Source organism: Pipistrellus kuhlii, unplaced genomic scaffold (genome assembly GCF_014108245.1).
Source record: "Pipistrellus kuhlii isolate mPipKuh1 unplaced genomic scaffold, mPipKuh1.p scaffold_m20_p_21, whole genome shotgun sequence".
Classification (NCBI taxonomy): Eukaryota; Metazoa; Chordata; class Mammalia; order Chiroptera; family Vespertilionidae; genus Pipistrellus; species Pipistrellus kuhlii.
In genome coordinates, this window is record NW_023425520.1 from 11212120 (window position 1) to 11230261 (window position 18142).

The following is an 18142-nucleotide window of genomic DNA, read 5'->3' on the forward strand; positions in this document are numbered from 1 at the left end:
GACCTACAAAGGAGTTCCCATAAGGATGACACCTGATTTCTCATCAAAAAAGGTATTTAGTCCAACTGGTGTGGCTCAGTGGTTGAACCAGGAGGTCACAGTTCAATTCCTGGTCAGGGCACATGCCCTGGTTGCAAGCTCCATCCCCAGTGTGGGGCGTGCAGGAGGCAGCCAGTCAATGATTCTCTCTCATCATTGATGTTTCTCTCTCTTTCTTCCTTACTGAAATCAATCTATCTATCTATCTATCTATCTATCTATTTTTTTAAATAATAAATAAAGTGATTAAGTTAAGAATCTGGAGATGGAAGATTATCCTGAATTATCTGAGTGGACCCTAAATGCAGTCATCAGTATGCTTCTAAGAGGGAGCTTCTCCTGGAAGAGGAGTGATGTGACCACAGAGGCGGAGATCGGAGTGAGGAACACAAGCCAAGAAAAACTGGCAGCCAGAGTGGAAGAGGAAGGAACAGATTCTCCTCTAGGCCTCCAGAGGAAGGGGGCCTACGGAGAGCTGGACTTAGGCGCAGTAAGACTGATTTCTGAACTTGTAGTTTCCAGATCTGTGAGAGAATAAATGTATGTTGTTTGAAACCAGCCAAGTTTATGGTAACTTGTTACAGCAGCCAGAGGAAACTAATACATTAGCCAAGACAAAGGACGAATTCAGGGTAAGGGCTTTACCTTTTAGCAAAAACTAAGAATCCTCCAATTCTCTATGAACAAGTCTCCCCTCCCCACTGCCCAGCAGTGAAGGAGAGGCGAGATTTAAGAACTCGTGGTAGGAAGTGCAATCCTCGCAGTAAGATCCCCATGTGTACATGTGCATGCTGCCACGCCCTTGCGGATGCTCTGCCCTCAGCCTGGCATACCTCTCACCCCCTCCTCTCTGCAGAGCTCACACTTGAGGCCAGGACCTTGTGGCACTGCCCCAGGACCCTCTCTTCCTGGCCAGTCAGTACGCCCTGAAGCTCAGACTGCATGGGCACCAACAGCTGGTGGGGGCTGGGAAAACTGGGGGGCTTGCACCCCTCAGCCTAGGGGACACGATGCACTATTCAGAAATATGGACTCAGGGTTACTCATCTCTGGATTTTTTTCAAGAGAAGTAAAAAATTCCACCCCCTTATGAGCAGCCTCCCCTATTTTCTAATTTGGTAACTAATTTAAAGAATAAAGTTTAAATCCTGTGCACCAAACAGGGAGATGTCTGCCTGCTGGTTTGGCCTGAGGCTGCCAGGCTGCAGCTTGTGCCCATCCTGCTCTCTGTGATGGCATTTACCTCAGGAGTTACCTGGTCCCTGGTCCGGGATCTGCCTCTGGACTGCCCAACTATGGACCCCTTATCCAAGCAAAAACTAAGAATCCTCCAATTCTCTATAAACAAGTCTCCCCAGGGCTGGGAGAACATGGGTCTCAGCCACTCGTGGCTGCGTGAAGAAAGGACAGAGGGAAAGGAAGGAGGTGGGGAGGGACTATACCATGAATAACCTATCCATTGGCAGAAAGTAAGCAAAATGCCAGCAGCTCCCGGATGTCAATAACACCACCCTTGTGTGCCACCTAGCTGAAGGCTTAGAGCACTGAAGCTGTGAGCATCTGCTTACTGCGTGTGGGGTCAACCGGTCCTGGGTCCAGCTTTCTGTGGAGAAGCAGGGCCAGTCTGAGCCCGGTCACCAGCACCTAACGGAGGCCAGCGGAGGGTGCCTGCTGACTCCCGAGGCGGCAGAGCGCGGCAGGCCACAGCCAGCCCACAGAAAAGACTTCAAGCAACTCCTGCTCAGACACGGGTGTGCACAGACCTCTCTGGGCCTCAGTTTCCCCAAATGTAAAACGAAGAGCATCAGTAGCTCATTCCAGGTGCACCTTCGAAATTTCTGCCACATCCTTGTACCAAATGTACAAACATTTCTTTAATGTTTTTCTGTAAAATTGGCTATACTTTTGAAAATCTAAAATGAATTCAACACAAAACAGCCGTAAAAGGAAAACCTGTATCATCTGCCTTACACACACAGACCAGACTCCAGAGAACCAGCCAGACGTGCAGTGACCCAGGGGCAGGTGCCAGAGAGAGGCAGACACTGGAGCACAGCGGAGGCTCCCCGGCCACTGGAAAAGCAAACAGCTTTCCCCTTGGGGGTTCCACGGGAGCTCCCCGACTTCCTGAGGGCCGCAGCGTGGGGTATGGCGAAGGCCATGCCCTGAGGTGAGGCCAGAGTTTGGACTGTCCGCTCGTCCGTTCTCCAGGGGACAGAGCGTGGAGTCCTTCCGTAAAGCCGAAAACTCGTAATATGCGAGCTGGAGAAGGTGGAGGACACCCCAGCCCAGGGTCGGAGGGCAAGCCTGGAGAAAGGGGGTGCCAGATGCGTTAGGATGGAGAGCCAGGACGGCGTGGGTGGAAGGGTGAGGGCGGAGGGTATCTCCCGGGACCAGGGTCTCGGAGCACGTTTGGCTCTAAGGCCACCAGTTGGCCACGGGCCTTGACTGCCACGCTGACGGGTTTGGAACCCAATGGCTTCTGACCAACGGCACCTTGGCCCGGCTCTCTCCTCAGACCTGCCCGCGGGCAGCCCCACACATTACCCACGGCGCTGGGAACCCACACGTTTCCGCTGAGGACTCGGCATTGAATCGGTGCTGCTTGGCCCCGAAGGCTGCGCCCAGGCCGCCGCCCGCTCCAGCTGGTGGCTCCCTTCCCGCTTTTCCAGGGGAGCCCGGCCGGGAGATGCGTCCGCAGACTGCACCCCGCCGCCCTCCGCAGTCAGACAGGCCTTTCCCGGCTTCCAAAGGCCCTGGCGCCACCGCCGGGGCCGGAGCGGTGACCGAACCCCCGGAGAGGCACAGAGCCCTTCTGTCCGGCGGAGCTCCCGGCGGCCGGGGGCGAGGAGTGGCGGTGCCCGCCCCTCGGCGGTGCCGCCTCGCCCGACGGCGGGGCGCCGAGACCGAGGGCGCCTGAGCCCGACCCTCCGGCCCGGCCCCCCTCCGGGCGCAGCTGAGCTGGCGGTCGTGCCGGTCCCCGAGCCTCGCCCAGAGCTCCATCCAGCAGAGCGGCGGCCCCGCCGAGTCCCGCCTCCAGGGACCAGAGGTTCGCGACGGGGCGCGGGGTGGGGCGCGGGCCGGGGCCGGCGCACCCGGAGCCCCGCGAGGCTCTGCCGCGGGCGGGGAGGGGGCGGTGGGGCGCGTCTCCGGGGCCCGCACCCCGCGCCGGGATGGCGCGGCCGCCCTTGTGGGAGACCGGGGGCAAGAAGAGGAAGCGCCTCCCTGGCAGGGGTGCGGACCGCCGGGGAGCGGCGTCCAGGAGCGCCCTCGGAGCGGACCGGCTGCCTCTCCAAGCACAAGCCGGGGCCGGGCATCCCCTCCCCCAGCCACCGGGGCCAGACCAGCGCCGCGCCCCTCCCGGCCCGGCGCCCACGGCGGGCTCGGCGCGGAGGCCGGGGCCGCGGGCCGCACTCACCGCACATGGCGCCGCTCTCCTCGGACCCCGCTCCGCTCACCGCTCTCCGCGCCCCGCGCTCTGGGCTCCGGGGCTCCGCCGCCGCCTTATAGCCCGAGCCGCCGCCGGGGCGGGGCCGAGCGGGGCGGAGCCTCCTCCCTCCCTGCTCCCCATTGGCCTTCGGTTGTCGTGACAATGGTGGGACGGGGTCCCCTGGAGTCAAGGAAGGGGGTCAGGCGCCAGTCCCGTCTGGAAAGCGGGCGGTGGGCACCGGGTCTTGGGGAGGAGCTGGGGACTGGGGCTGGGGCTGGGAGCTGGGGCTGGGGCTGGAGTTGGGGACTCGGGGCTCGGGGCTCGGGCCTGGGGGCTGGGGACTCGGGCCAGGGGGCTGGGGCTGGGGGCTGGGGGCTGGGGCTGGGGGCTGGGGCTGGGGCTGGGGGCTGGGGGCTGGGGGCTGGGGCTGGGGCTCGGGGCTGGCCTGGGGGCTGGGGGCTCGGGCCTGGGGTCTGGGTCTGGGGACTGGGGGCTGGGGCTGGAGCTGGGGGCTGGGGGCTGGGGGCTGGGGCTGGGGGCTCGGGGCTGGGGCCTGGGGCCGGGGCCGGGGGCCGGGGCCTGGGGCTGGGGCTGGGGGCTGGGAGCTGGGGGCTGGGGGCTGGGGGCTCGGGGCTCGGGGCTCGGGGCTGGGGGCTGGGAGCTGGGAGCTGGGGGCTGGGATCGGGGCCGGGGACCGGGGGCCGGGGGCCGGGGCCTGGGGCTGAGGCTGGGAGCTGGGGGCTCGGGGCTCGGGGCTGGGGGCTGGGGGCTGGGGCTGGGGCTGGGAGCTGAGGGCTGGGGCTGGGGGCTGGGGGCTCGGGGCTGGGGCTGGGAGCTGGGGGCTGGGGGCTGGGGCTGGGAGCTGGGGGCTGGGGGCTGGGGGCTCGGGGCTGGGGCAGGTGCCTGCTTCCCAGTGGATAAACAGGCGGCGTGGACCCCGGTCGCGGGAGAAGCGGGACCGTGGGTGGAAGGCTCGGAGCCGTCGGGGTGACCGCGGCCCGGACTCCGCTTTGCGCACCTGGATGCGCACACGGAGCCCGCAGCCCGGCCCGCCCGGAGGGGGAGCGGCCCGGGCGGCGGAGGAGACCGAGGCTCTGGGGGGAGAGGGACGGGGACGAACCGGGAGCAGAGCCCGGGCGGGGGGCAGCGGGGGGCGGGCGGGGGAGCAGTTCCTACTCCGAAAGGACGCGGCTCCATTCCGGGTCGGGCCCCTACAGGAGTAATTGATGGGTGCGCCTCTCTCTCTCTCTCTCTCTCTCTCTCTCTCTCTCTCTCTCTCTCTCTCTCTCTCTCTCTCTCTCTCTCTCTCTCTCTCTCTCTCTCTCTCTCTCTCTCTCCTTTCTCCAAAACTCAATAAAAACATATCCTCGGCTGAGGCTTACATTTCATTTAAAATAAACAAACAAAACAATTAGGCCGCGCCGGCGGTGGCAGCGTTCGCGCCCGGTCCCGCTGCTCAGCTGGAACCCGAGGCCAGGACGTCCCGGTCCGAGCGCAGCGGGGCCGGGGGAGCCGCCCCACCCCACCCCCCTCCTCCAGCGGCCGGCGGCGGTCCCGCCGCTGTCTGCGCCCCGGGCCCAGCCCAGAGCCCATCCCGCCCGTGACTCACCGCAGCCGTGCTCCCCGCCCTGCTTCCCGGCTGTCCCCTCCCCTCCCCATGCACTCCTGCCGCGGTCTCCCGTGGGAGGTTCGAGCACCGGCCCAACATTTGCGCACTTTGAAGTCATCTGGTGTTTTTTACTGAAAAAAAGAAAAAGAAATCCTGAAACTCTTAACAGACCCTCCCGGTCACGGTGGAGCACAAAATGAAACTTTACATCACAGTCTGAGCGTTTCCGATGTGATCTCTCCTTAGCTCCCGCTGGCTCTGCAGCCTCAGGGGAGGGGTGTCGGCCGCCCACATTTGCCCAGTGGGGAACGGGGCTCAGTGGCCGGCGGAGGGAGTTTGGCTGGATCGTCCTGATGGGTGTAGCGCAGCCCCTGCACTCGCCCCTCAGCCTCCACTTGCAGGGTCGTCCTCATTCCTGAGCGCTTCCTGCCTGTCCTGGTGCTAGGGGTTCAACACTGAGTGGAAACAGGTCCAGCCCGGCCCTCCTGCACTTTCCAAGTGTCCAGTGTCACGCTGAGCCAGACAGTTCCAGTTGGGGTATGGGGAGGGTGCCAGGCTCTGCCAGGACTGGGCTGGGGTTGGGAGGGGATTGGTACAGGTCCATGGAGAGCCAGGGCAGTAACCAAGGGAACAGATTCCAGGAGGGAGGCAGGAACAGGCATGTGCAATGGTCCCAGCGGGGGGCTAGAGCTCCAGTCTGCAGGCCGGGCGGTTCTACCCGGCCCAGCCTCCGCCCTCCGTGACTGAGGTGAGGACGGGTGATGTCAGCGGACCCTCTGATGTTAGGGAGCCCCGGGCTCCTAGCAGGGTCCAGCTCTGCCCTATCCTTCTCTGGGATTCACAGCTCTCCTTTGAGCAGGAATGCGAGGACCCCCGCGGAGGCACCTGAAGCATCCCCACTGCCAGAGAGGCCAGCCCCCGGGAGCTCCTGGGGAGGACAGAGGCCTGGGCCGGGCCACGCGCCACGCAGCATCCTGATGGGGAAACCAGGAGGCCCCTGTCAGGGGGAGGAGGAGAGGGGACCTGGCGTAAATGTCTCCCCTGCCTGGCCCCACACTCATGCTTTCATGAGGGTGAGCCTGGGCAACTGGAGACAGGCACACAGGACCTGCTGGGGAACAGGAATTTCAGGGGAACAGAGGCAGGTGTAGAGAATTTGTAGAATTGGGGTCCAGGAAAAAACGTGGGGCTATTGAGGGGGAGAAGGTTCATTCCCATAAGACAAAAGAGCAGCAACAGTGCTATTTACATAAGACAAGGAAGCAGCAACAGGAGTATTTCCATAAGACAAGGGAACTGGAAGTAGCCAAAAAAGGTCAAAATAAAGATTGTATTTAGAGAAGTCAGCATCATCAATAAAGGACTTGAATTATCCAGCCAGTGTTGTGATGCTTTGAAGTCTTCGGGGACTATGTCAAACTGTGGTGCCATTGCAAGGGCAAGTTCTTGAATCTGAGCCCTATTCACAACCAAAGCCTTTGCTCTCCTGTCAACAACCCATTCACAGATCAGGTCTTCAAGCTCAGAAAATAATGGTTGCCGACCTGATCAACACTTGTGCTTTTTAGCATTTCCCTTGTCCACTTGTTCAATGAGGTTATCATACTCTGCTCGCCATTTTCAGACCAATCGGATACTCAACATCTTCTCTTTGCAGAAAGCAGTAAGATTTTGGCTCCAAGAGTCTTCCACGATTCCTTTCTTGTACTCCACAGAGTAGCTTTTTCTTTTTGCACTCATTTCTAGGGGTAAAAAAAAAGGAATTGGGGTATCAAGGTGGGGGGAGGGGGATCACTTAAAATGACACGGGGGGATCAGAGTGGGGAGTCAAAATGGCACAGGAGAATCAGAGGGGAGATTACCATTTTAGTAACCCCTTTTGATCCTCCTGTGTCATTTTGATTGCCCCCTCTGATGCTCCTGTGTCATTTTAAGTGATCCCCCTCCCCCCACCCCTGTACCACTGAACACTTTCACTAGACATCCCCCCTACCCCTTTATCAGACATTTACCCCCTGGGGACTGTCACTGGGCTTGCTGGGGCTTGGATCTGGGCTGGAGCAGGGTTTGCCACTGACTGAGAACCTTCAGTCATCATGAGGGCGGCCGAGAGCATCAGGTAGTGTCACCAGAGACAGACCAGCACTCAGCACCTTTGCCGCGTCCCATCTGCTCTAATCCTCCTGTTCTTCTACACGCATCTGCGAAAGTCTCCTCCTCTCTCCCACCCAGCGCTCACTGCTCACTCTGACCTCTGCTCTGCCTCCACACAGCAGTGACGTCAGGACTCCGCTTAACATCACTGGTTGCTAGACGCCAGTGGGGCGGCCCTAGCGACCAGTTTACGGTAAATTAATTTTCATTCTGAGATAGAGCCTGGGGGGGCCTCTTTTTTTGGGAGATGCCTTATATTTCACTCAGAAGGAAACCTGTAAGTAGGTCTTATTTTCGGAGGATGTTTTATTTTCGGGGAAACATGGTACTTAGGTAGGTGCAGGATGGTTAACAGTTAAAACAATGAACATCATCACAGGGGTTCCCAGGTCTGTGTTCTGGAACAGTGACTATGGTCTGAGGGGCTGGGCAAAGGGAAGCACCTGGCATTCATTCCGAAGTATGTGATTCCAGATGCAGAGAGAGGTGGGCAGGCTTCCGAAAGGCAAAGATCCCTTTGTCAGGGGAGATTCGGGCCTAGGACATGGCTACTCCATGACTTGTTTTTTGTTGGGAAGTTTTCATTTCAGACTAGCCTATGTGGTTCCTTTAGGTCTCCAAGTTTGTAGGGATCACCGCACAAGCCTTCCCTGAGCTAGTCAAGTTTAGTTTGTGACCCCCTTTTCTTTTCTTCTTTCTTAAACTATTTTTTTAATTTATTATTTATTTTTTATTAATTTCAGAGAGGAAGGGAGAGAGATAGAAACATCAATGATGAAAGAGAACCACCGGTCTGCCACCTCCTGCACGCCTCCCAGTGGGGAGGACCGAGCCTGCAACCCAGGCGTGTGCCCTTGGCCGGAATCTACCCGAGACCCTGTAGTCCGCAGACCAACGCTCTATCCTCTGAGCCAAACAGGCGAGGATTTGTGGTCCCTTTTTCATTCACACTGGCCATGGAGCAGGGATTAACTAGGGCAGCGGTCAGTAAACTGCAGCTCATGAGCCACATGCGGCTCTTTGGCCTCTTGAGTTTTTAGCAAAGACCAGCTTAGGAGTACCCTGATTAAGTTAATAACAATGTACCTACCTATATATTTTAAGTTTAAAAAATTTGGCTCTCAAAAGAAATTTCAATCGTTGTACTGTTGACGAATGTGTTTGCCGACCACTGAACTAGGGGAAGGAAGACCCAAAAGCTTATTAGAGACTCTTTAAAATATTAATAACTCTTTAAAATAATAATAACTCAAGGTAGGTGTTTCAAGTTTTATTTATAAGTAGGTCTCTCCTGCGAGGCCGAAGCAGGTGCTCCTGGAGCAGGGCTCTGGTGCAAGCGATGGCCCACAGCGCAGCCGGGAAGCCCTGCAGTTTGACACTCAGAGAGCTGGAGCGTGGTGGGCACAGGGCAAGCTAGCCCCTGCCCCACCACAGCCTCTTCTCTGTTGGACTGCAGGGAACTCATTTAGAGATGCAATATGGCATCAGAGGCAAAGGCTTCTGGGAAATGCTGGGCCCTCTGTTTAACCCTCTGTGACTGTTTAATTCTCCGCAGCCTCAGGCTTGGCTGACTACCCAGAAAGCAGCTCAGAGATGAACCGCCAAGCCCCCCCAGAAGGAGGTTAATGAATGTATGGAGTGTGATAACTTGATGTTAGCTGTTAACCTAGCAATGCATTGTTCCTTCTCCTGGTCTGTGGGACTACCCACCATATGGCTGGACTATTAACCCCTCATAAACACAAGACCCCGTCCTGTGGGGGGAGGGTAGTTCCCAGCCGCCACCACTGGGAGAAGCTGCATTGACCGTGTGTAAGTTTCTCCTATTAAAGCTCTTAAGAGTTTGAACAAGGCTCCATGTCAGCTATTTCAGATCTATCCTGAATTTAGACCTCTGGGACTTTCCCCAACTGAGGCGTTTCCCTGTGGATTCCCAGCGGGAGGGCTGCCCTGCCGGCCAGGACAGTGCTGTGCAGTGACACAGCAGAGAGTGCATTGGGTAAGTACGAGTGAGTTGGGCTTTGTGGGCCACAGAAGACCTCTCTGTGCTGCATGTTCTTTTTGTTTTGTGTGTTTATGCCCCAGCTTTATAAATATGAACCATTCATAGCTTAGGAGAGCAGGAAGTCAGGCCAGGGCCGGTGTAGCCTGTGGGCCGGTTAGCTGCCTCTTGCTCTGGGCAGAGCCCTGAAGAGCCAGGCTGCACTGGTCCACTGCGTGGTGGTGTGCCCACCCCACTGGCAGCTGCTCGTGGTGGGGTGAGGCATACACTCTCAGCGAGAAGTCAGAGAAAGTGGGCTCAGGAAGCCAGCAGGATCCATGGGGGGCGGGGGGTCAGGCTATTTTAGTCCCCCCAAACATGCCAGGGGACTCCTGGCTGCACCAGGGCTCCCTCGGTCTGCAGAGGACCAGGTCTGGGTGCTTTCCCAAGAAAGGTGCGTGCATGCTACTGGGCCCGCTCTGCAGGCAATTTGAGAGGGGGAGTCAGAGCGGCTCTGCCCGGGCCCCCGGGGAAAGAGTACCAAGGTGGGTAACCCACGTCTTCCCAGAGCACATCCTCTGGGGAGGAACAAGGAAGCAGGCGGGGGAGCACGGAATTGCCTGGATCATGCACTTGAACCACCATGTGTGGGGAGAGGTAGGCGTCAGGGATCAAGATGGACCCTGCCTGGCCCTAGCCGGTTTGGCTCAATGAATAGAATGTTGGCCTGTAGACTGAAGGGTCTTGAGTTTGAATTTGATCAAGGCCCAGGGCATGTACCTCAGTTGCAGGCTCAATCCAAAGCCCAGGCCATGTGGGAAGCAGCCAATCAATGTGTCTCTCTCACATCGATGTTTTTCTCTGTCTCCTCCCCTCCCTTCCACTTTCTCTAAAAACCAATGAGAAATATCCCCAGGTGAGGATTAACAAAAAATAAAACAGATTAAAAATAAAAGGGGGACCCTGCCTGGGCCAGTTTGCATTGTTTCTGAGGAGCCTGTGGCCAGCCTTGTCCTTTGGCCAGGTGTTTAACCTTTGCCCCTGTAGGTCCGCTTATCTTTCCCTCCTCCTCCAGGAAGCTGTCTGCATTAGGGTCCTGGACTTCTTGGCTCCAGCCAGTGGGGGGCACCAGCAGAAGGTCTGAGGAGGCAGGGCTGCCAACTCCCCGGGCCTCAGGTCTGCCTGGCGGCCTCCCGGCAGCTGCCCTGACTGGGTCCAGCCCCTTCAGGATGGCGATGCTCTGCCTGGGGAGCCAGCCCACTGGTGTCTCTCAGCCCTGCACACTACACTCCCTTCAGAAAGTGCTCTCAGTCTCCCTGTCTGAGGGCACAGCCAGGGTGACCAGCTGAGTCCGCCAGGGACTGTCCTGATTTTAGCACCGATGTTCCATGAACCTCTCAGTCCTGGGTAAACTGGGGTAGATTCCTGAAGAGACTGTGTCCTACATTTCCTTGCCTTCTTGTCTACTAATCTGAGGTTAAGAAGGTTCCGGGCTATGCCCTGGACTTCCGGGGCCAAGTAGAAGAACTGGACCCAACCTGAGGGGCAACAGTTGCCTGGAGCTGAGTGTGGCTGTGTCCCTCGAGGGCCTTGCCCCATGTTCTCCTGTCCTCCCTCCTGGGCTGGTACTGCCTGTCCTACCAGCCTGGGCTTCCTGCCTGGTCCCATAGGAAGCTGAGCTGCCCTACCCTGCAGACTCCCTGAGGGTGGTGGAGAGGGATTCTCTGGGGAGGGAGAAGGAGGGGGAACCTACCCTCCAAGTGATCTGTGATTCTTCAAACGAAGGACAAGGACAGAGGGTGAGTGTTTGGGGCCCAGGACTCTTCTGATGTCTCCATCAGGCCATGGAGAGGTGGGCCACGCAGACAGGGCGATGTTGGGGATCCTTTGAAGGGTCAGCCCAGCACCATAGGGCCTGCCTGGAGCCACTCCCACCTCATGCATGGTCTCATTTCCATGTTTGTTGAGGCAGTGGGGACACGAGACCCTCCCAGGCCCCGCTGGTTCAGGAAGGAGGAGTCCAAGAGGCTGCTGGATGTCGAGGGGCGTAGACAATGGTGCTTTCTGGAGTGACCAGTGGGCAGAGGGGCCATCTGGGCCCATTCCCCTCCCGTCTGAGGGAACGCCTGAACTCCCCGGTGGAATCACCCCTTCTTTCCTCTCAGCCTGTTGCGTCACATGAGGCTGGCTTGCTTCCTGGCTGCTGGGGTGGGTACATGACCCAGGCCTAGTCAAGGAGGACACGAAACCCTGAACATAGGAACTGAGTTTGTGCAGGGCCAGAGAGAGCCCATGAATGTCATACTGCAGGAGCTTTCTCCCTCGTGAGGTTACTAAAGCATTCGAATGTAAGACTGGGTGTCACCGTGGCCAGCTTGACAGTGAGCGCATCTGGGAGTGAAGGTAAACAGAGGAAAGCAGGTCTGCTCACCTGGACCAGCCCTGCCGGAAAGCATGCACGCCTGGCTTCTTGGGCATTTTGCCCTTGCTTGGGTGGGGTCCTGGCTTCCCTGGTTTGGTTGACCCGTCCTCCCAGGGGCTACTGCACTGTTTACAGTGCTCTCCCTGGCCCGTGCTGCCCCTCCCTTGGCCAGGTTTGGGGGCTTCCAGGCAGCTGCCCAGTCACCGAGCAGGCACACATTCCCCCCTGTGCGGTGAACTGCGGTGGTGGGTCCTCCATGCACTTGTCTTTGCAAAGGCCTGAGTTTCTCACAGGATGAGGGCAGCACTGCCACCTGTTTATCTCACCGTGAGCCCACTGTTACCATAACCTGGACCTTCTGTGGATGTGGGGAGTGGTGGGAGCGGGCGGACTTTTGGCTTGGCCTGGGCAGGTACATTTCTGTCCCTAGCCATAGAGGCAGCTCACTGGTACAGGATGGCAAATGCACCAGTTGAGCGCTCCTGCGATCTTGGCAGGGGTCGGTGCAGGCACAGTGCGTCCAGATGCTCAGAGCATGCGACCATCTCTTCAGTCTCTCAGCTCTGCTGTTCTCTGGGTGGGTTTCCCATTGGCTTGCTTCCCCTGGTGGCTCTGACAGTGCCAAGCTCGCCTCTTGCTGACTTGGCCACTCCAGGCCCAGCAGCATCCTGTCCAGAGAGCCCAGCAGAAGTCTCGGGATGTCGTCCGGCCCCGTGCATGTCCTCACAGGTCGCTGTGACAGACCACCGCGGGGGCGATGAGGGAGCATTCCCAAGTCAAATCTGAGGCGCTGCCACCAGGCTCAGGGCGTGGCTGATAGGTTATAAAAACCTTTTGTCCACAACAAATGGGCAGGATGGGCAGGTCAGGCGGAGAGAGGCCTGTGGGGAGACCGCCCAGTGAGACCAAACCTCAGGTTGGGGGGCAGGTGGAGCCCAGGGGGAGGGGCAGTGGCATTCCCCAGCAGAAGCCACTGGTGGCCTTTGAGCTTTGGAAAGACCTCTGGGCAGTGGGAGGGGGAGAGAGGGCTTTGGTGGAGGCCTGGCTGGGCGGAAGGTGGGGGGGGGGTGGGGGGGTGGGGGGGAGGAGTGTGGGGGGCAGCGGGAGGGGCCGCTAGAAGGTTGCAGTCTACCAGGAGGCAGTGGGGAGGAAGAGAGCCATGGCCTGGCCCCAGATCCAGCTCTGGGGGTGACAGGAGAGCCACTTGCTGGTCTTCAGAACACGATGCCAGCAGCTGGGGGAGGGACGGTGGGCTTGCTGAACTCCCCATGCCTGTGGATAACCGCCATGTGGGCGGCCTGGTTGGATGTGAGTGCAGTTGATGTGAGTGCGGTGGATGTGAGTGCGGTTGATGTGAGTGCGGTTGATGTGAGTGCGGTTGATGTGAGTGCGGTTGGATGTGAGTGCGGTTGGATGTGAGTGCGGTTGATGTGAGTGCGGTTGATGTGAGTGCGGTTGGATGTGAGTGCGGTTGATGTGAGTGCGGTTGATGTGAGTGCGGTTGATGTGAGTGCGGTTGGATGTGAGTGCGGTTGATGTGAGTGCGGTTGATGTGAGTGCGGTTGGATGTGAGTGCAGAGCTCGGAGACCGCGCTGAAGACAGGGTTTGGAGTTGGAATCTGAATTTGAAGAGGCGGACAATGCTGAGGAGTCCAGAGGCTTTCTCAGAGTCTGGCTCCCTCTGGCTGGCCTGTGACCTTACAAGCCCCTTCATCTCTCTTAGCCTCCGTTTCCTCACCTGTGAAACGGGGCTGAGGAAGCCTGGCTCCCAGGCAGTTCTAAGGACAGACAAGGATGGGCTCTGCAGCCTGAAGCACACTGTAGGTGCTCGGAGGACAGCGGGAAGTGCTGGCAGGGGTGCGGCCAGGAGGGTATGAGAGCTGCAGCCAGGAGGAGCTGCGCCATCCATGGAGAGGGGACGCTGCTCCTGGCGCCCGGTGAGCTGCACTAACGCGCCCCTGGCAGGACGGCGCTGGGACTCGGCCAGGGCAGGGGAGGCTGACCACGGAGGTCTGCCGAGGGGTCGCAGCTGAGGATGCCACAGCACCACCCTGCTGGCAGCGTTTGGAGCCTTCATTCTTTTCTCCCGAAAACACAGCTGGGAAATGAATGGCCACTGGCCATAGCGACAGGTGCTGGCCAGATGACCTTGCTGTCATCCCTCCCAGCTCCGGGGGTTGGAGATCGTCTTGTCATCAACAGACAAGAACGTGAGCCGCGTGCTGCTTGTTTGCAGAGTGAGCTGAGTCAGACCATGCTGGGCTGTGGGGGCTCAATGCCCTCTGGGACATCCTGGCCATTGGACAGGTGGGGCGCGGCAAGAGAGGCTGGGCGCATCCTGTCATCGGGCTGCTTGGGGGGCCCTCAAGTGCCACCATTGGAGCTGACACTGGCTCTGCAGGTGGGACTCACTCTCAGGTCTGGCCCATTTGCAACACCCTCCAAACCTACCCATGGCCATGCTGGTTCAGCATGTGATCAGAGGGGTCCAGCATGTTCTGGGCAGTTGTGTGTGTATGTGTGCACGTGTGTGTATATGTGCACGTGTGTGTGTGTGTGTGTGTGTGTGTGTGTGTGTGTGAACAAAGAACAAGCTGGAGCTAGCACACGGTGTGAAAGAACAGAAGGGTGAGCTTGATTCTCTAGTGACATGGAGTGGAAGACACAGCTCACTTGTTCCCTCTTCAAGGCCCTGGTCCTTGCTGCTCCCTCAGCCTGGAAGGCCCCCTGTCCCAATTGCCATGCAGGACTGGCTCATCTCTTCTCCCCCCCTTCCCCCCTCCCTCCTCCCCCTCCCTCCTTCACCCCCTCCTCCCACCAGACAAGCCTCCCTCCTGAAAGTGGCAGGTAGAGGCAAACTGCCTGACTCCAGTGCTCCCCTCCCCAGCCCCCCTGTGGACCAGCCCGGCTTTGGCCACCTGCTGCCTCTGGGAGGTGGGGCTGAGTGAGTGAGGCTGTAGCAGCTGCCCTGCTGCACTGGAGAGAGGGCCATGGGCCGGGCTGCCTCCGGGGTTTCAGGCTGCAGAGGGTGGCTGCACATCCGGCCTGGACAACCCTGTTCTGCTATCACCCGCCGAAATGCAAAGCTCGGGCCAGGGCTGTGAAGCAGAGACCGTTCCCGCACGGCCCCTCTCGCTGCCGGAAAGCAGCGTCCTTGTGCCTGCTGAGCTAGGGCAGCATTCTCGCTCTGCCCCTGGGACCCCTCACTGCTGGCCCTTTCCGGGCCTCCGTTCTCATGTGTGAGTTGGAATGATATTCTCTAGCTCGATGAGCTGTAAGGACTGAGTGAGAAAACAAAGGAACATTCATGGAATTTTTTGATAAGTTTAGACATTTTTCTGTTTTGTTCACTGCTGGTCAGACAGAAGAATCTAAGATAAAGGCAGATTAGGAAGGCTCTGTGGTCCAGAGAGAGGAGGAAGAGGGTCGTGCCAGGAACTGCAAGGATGGACAGCTCAGCCAGACTGGCTGAGGAGGACGGTGCTGAGGTCTAGACAACAGCACCAGATGGAGGCCACCAGATCCTTCACCGTCTCACTCCGCGGCTCAGAGTGAGGGCACCACGAGCAATGCTGCTGAGGCCACACGCGCCGATTGGGACAATCCCTCACAAATCATTCTGCTGCATTCAGCCCCGTGAGGCAGGGAGCTGTGTGTGAAACCCTGAATTAGCAGAGGTTACTAGAAAGCTGCTAAAATTGAACCCAATCCTGTGGATTCAAAAGAAGTTTAGCTGTAGAAAAAATGAGCAAAGTTACTTACACTTTGTACCAGTCAGGGTTCCTGCCCGAGCTGGGTAGTTGGAGAAGCTTTTCACAAACGGCCCTTTTGCAGGTTGTCAGGGTGTAGGCATACTGCGCGCTCTGGTGCTGAATGCACAGGGAACCTTGCTGTGCCTGGGCCTGAAGGAGCAGGGGAGGGCGGGGCTTCCGGAACTCTCCCCCTGGAAGGGCTGGGGGAAGGCTGTTGGCCAGAAGCTGTGACCTGGGTTGTGGGATGCAGGTGACCCTTCCCTCACCTTACGCCCTCCCGCTCAATGCTTCCCATTGCTGAGCCCAAAAGGAAGTCAAAGGCAAGGCAGGCCCTTCAAGGGCCCTGCAGACTGTCCCCCTGGGGTCCTCAGGATGGAGAAGGGAGAGATGGCCAAAAGGAAGGCCCCTTCAGTCTGCCCCTTCAGTCCTCACCATCCATTCGCTCGGGGGAAGTTTGTGTCCCCACAGGGGGCCCCATAACTCCTAGGAGTGACAGCAGGGATTGGCCAACTTTTTCTTCTGTTTTAAACATTGAGGTATAATTGACATATAACATTATATTGGTTTTAGGTGTATAACATGATGATTTGGTATTTGTGGATATTGAAAAATGATCCCCACAATACATTTTACACCCATTACCACACACGGTTACAATATCTTTCTCTTATGATAAGAACTTTTAAGACCCAGTATTATTTATTTTATTTTATTTTATTTTTGTGGGCACCAGGACCAACGATCACCAGATGCTCAAGTACCAAAATGTCATGCTTCCTAAATCTCTTGGTGTCGATTTTGACACGCATGACAGAAGCCCTTTTTTAAGACCCAGCATTATTAGCGATAGTCACCATGCTGTACGTTATCGCCCGAGGACTTACCGTATTTTTCGGACCATAAGACGCTCCGGACTATAAGACACACCAGTTTTTAGAGAAGGGAAATGAAGAAAAAAAGATTCTGAAACAAATAGTGTCCTAAAATATTTTATGTGCATTAAAACCCAACATCACAGTCATAAACACATGTAATCAACCCTGTAAAGTAAACAGCAGCATTTAGAACCATTTTAGAGCCAGGCAAGCACACAGAGACCACACAGAGCCGGGCAAGTAAAAAAACTTTTTTTTTAAAGTATATGTGTAGGCTATATTTGGACCATAAGACGCAGGGACTTTTTCCCCCCACTTCTGGGGGAAAAAAAGTGCGTCTTATGGTCCGAAAAATACGGTATGTATTTTTAAGTGGAAGTTTGTGCCTTTTGACCTCCTTCACCTATTTCACCCACCTCCTACCCCCTGCTTCTGACAATCACCAATCTGTTTTTGTTTTTGTTTTTATATCTATAATTCAGTTTTGTTTGTGTAGATACCATAAATAAATAAGTTCTTAGGGTAATTGTCTGATTTATTATACTCAGCATAACACCTCCAGATCTATCCATGTTCTCACATACAGCAAGATTTACTAATTTATTTTTTTTATGGCTGAAGAACATTCCATTGTGTATATCATGTATAAATGTATATATGTAGATATGCCGCATCTTCTTTTCCATTCATCTGTTGATGGACGATTAGGTTGCTCCCATGCTTTGGCTTCTGTAAATAATGCTGGCGTAAACATGGTGGTGCACATATCTTTCTGAATTAGGGGTCCCATTTTTTGCATTCTTACCCAGAAGTAGAATTCCTGGGTCATAAGGTAGTTCTATTTTTAATGTTTTGAGGGACTTCCATACTATTGTCTGTAGTGACTGCACTATTTTACACTCTCACCAACAGTGCACAAGGGTTCCCTTTCCCCCACATGCTCGCCAGTACGTTTCTTGTCAAGGGCTGGTAGTAAATGTTTAGGCTTTGTGAGCCATACCATCTTTGTTACAACTCCACTCCGCTGCAGCAGCCACAGATGATCCATAAACAATGAGTGTGGCAGTTCCCAATAAAACCTTATTTACAAAAACAGGTGGCAGGGTGGATTTGGTTCATAGGCCAAAGTTTGCCAAGCAGTCAGTTATAGTATTATTATGGTCTAGAGGCCTGGTGCATGAAATTCATGCACTGGAGGAGGGGGTGTCCCTCTAGACCATAATAATACTATAACTGCCAAGCAGTCAGTTATAGTATTATTATGGTCTAGAGGCCTGGTGCATGAAATTCATGCACTGGCCTGGGCCCTCTCACAATCCGGGACCCCTTCGGTTGGGTCCCTAGGCCTGGCCAGCAATCAGGGCCTATGGAGGCTTTCCTTTCCCGGCCGCTGCCATTGTTTGCCATCTCTGCGGTGCTGTCCCTTCTCCCCTGCCACCAGTGGCCTCCCTCTACAGGTGGCAGGCGTGGGGTGCGATCGCTTGGCTGGCCTGGGCCTCCCTCTGCGGGGTGATTGTGGGTTGATGGAGGGCCCCCAACCAATTGCTTAGCACCTGCCTTGGCTCGCCTGGCGCCAGTGCATGTCATAGTGTGGTCATCTGGAAGGTTGTCCGGACAGTCATTCTGCTGTTTGGTCATTTGGTCTATTTGCATATTATGCTTTTATTAGTATAGATGGGTTGGGTCTTCAGTTTGGTCATACTGGAAACCTAAAATGCTCACTACCATCAGTGTTCTTCATGTGTGATAGCAGGAAAAGAGTGGGCGGTGGGTCCGTGGAGAAACAACTGATTAAACCATAGATAGATAGATAGATAGATAGATAGATAGATAGATAGATAGATTTCAGAGAGGAAGGGAGAAGGAAAGAGAGATAGAAA

General features: G+C 56.6%; 1 protein-coding gene and 1 pseudogene across 2 annotated transcripts in view; both read right to left on the reverse strand.

Annotated features, from left to right (window-relative positions):
- Positions 1-13615, reverse strand: part of GFPT2 (glutamine-fructose-6-phosphate transaminase 2) — a 49604-nt gene extending 35989 nt beyond the window's left edge. The window contains exons 1-2 of one of the 2 annotated variants that reach the window (XM_036450192.2): positions 13588-13615; positions 3458-3476 (exon numbers count right to left, since the gene is read on the reverse strand). In XM_036450192.2, the coding sequence (XP_036306085.1) occupies positions 3458-3464 (7 nt within the window). In that variant the 5' untranslated portion in view covers positions 3465-3476; positions 13588-13615. Of the gene's footprint in view, positions 1-3457; positions 3580-13587 lie in introns of those variants that run through there. The other variant, XM_045585768.1, reaches the window with a different exon arrangement.
- A 2494-nt stretch (positions 13616-16109) lies between these two features.
- Positions 16110-16212, reverse strand: LOC118726209 (annotated as a pseudogene).
- Between the last annotated feature and the right edge of the window lie 1930 nt (positions 16213-18142).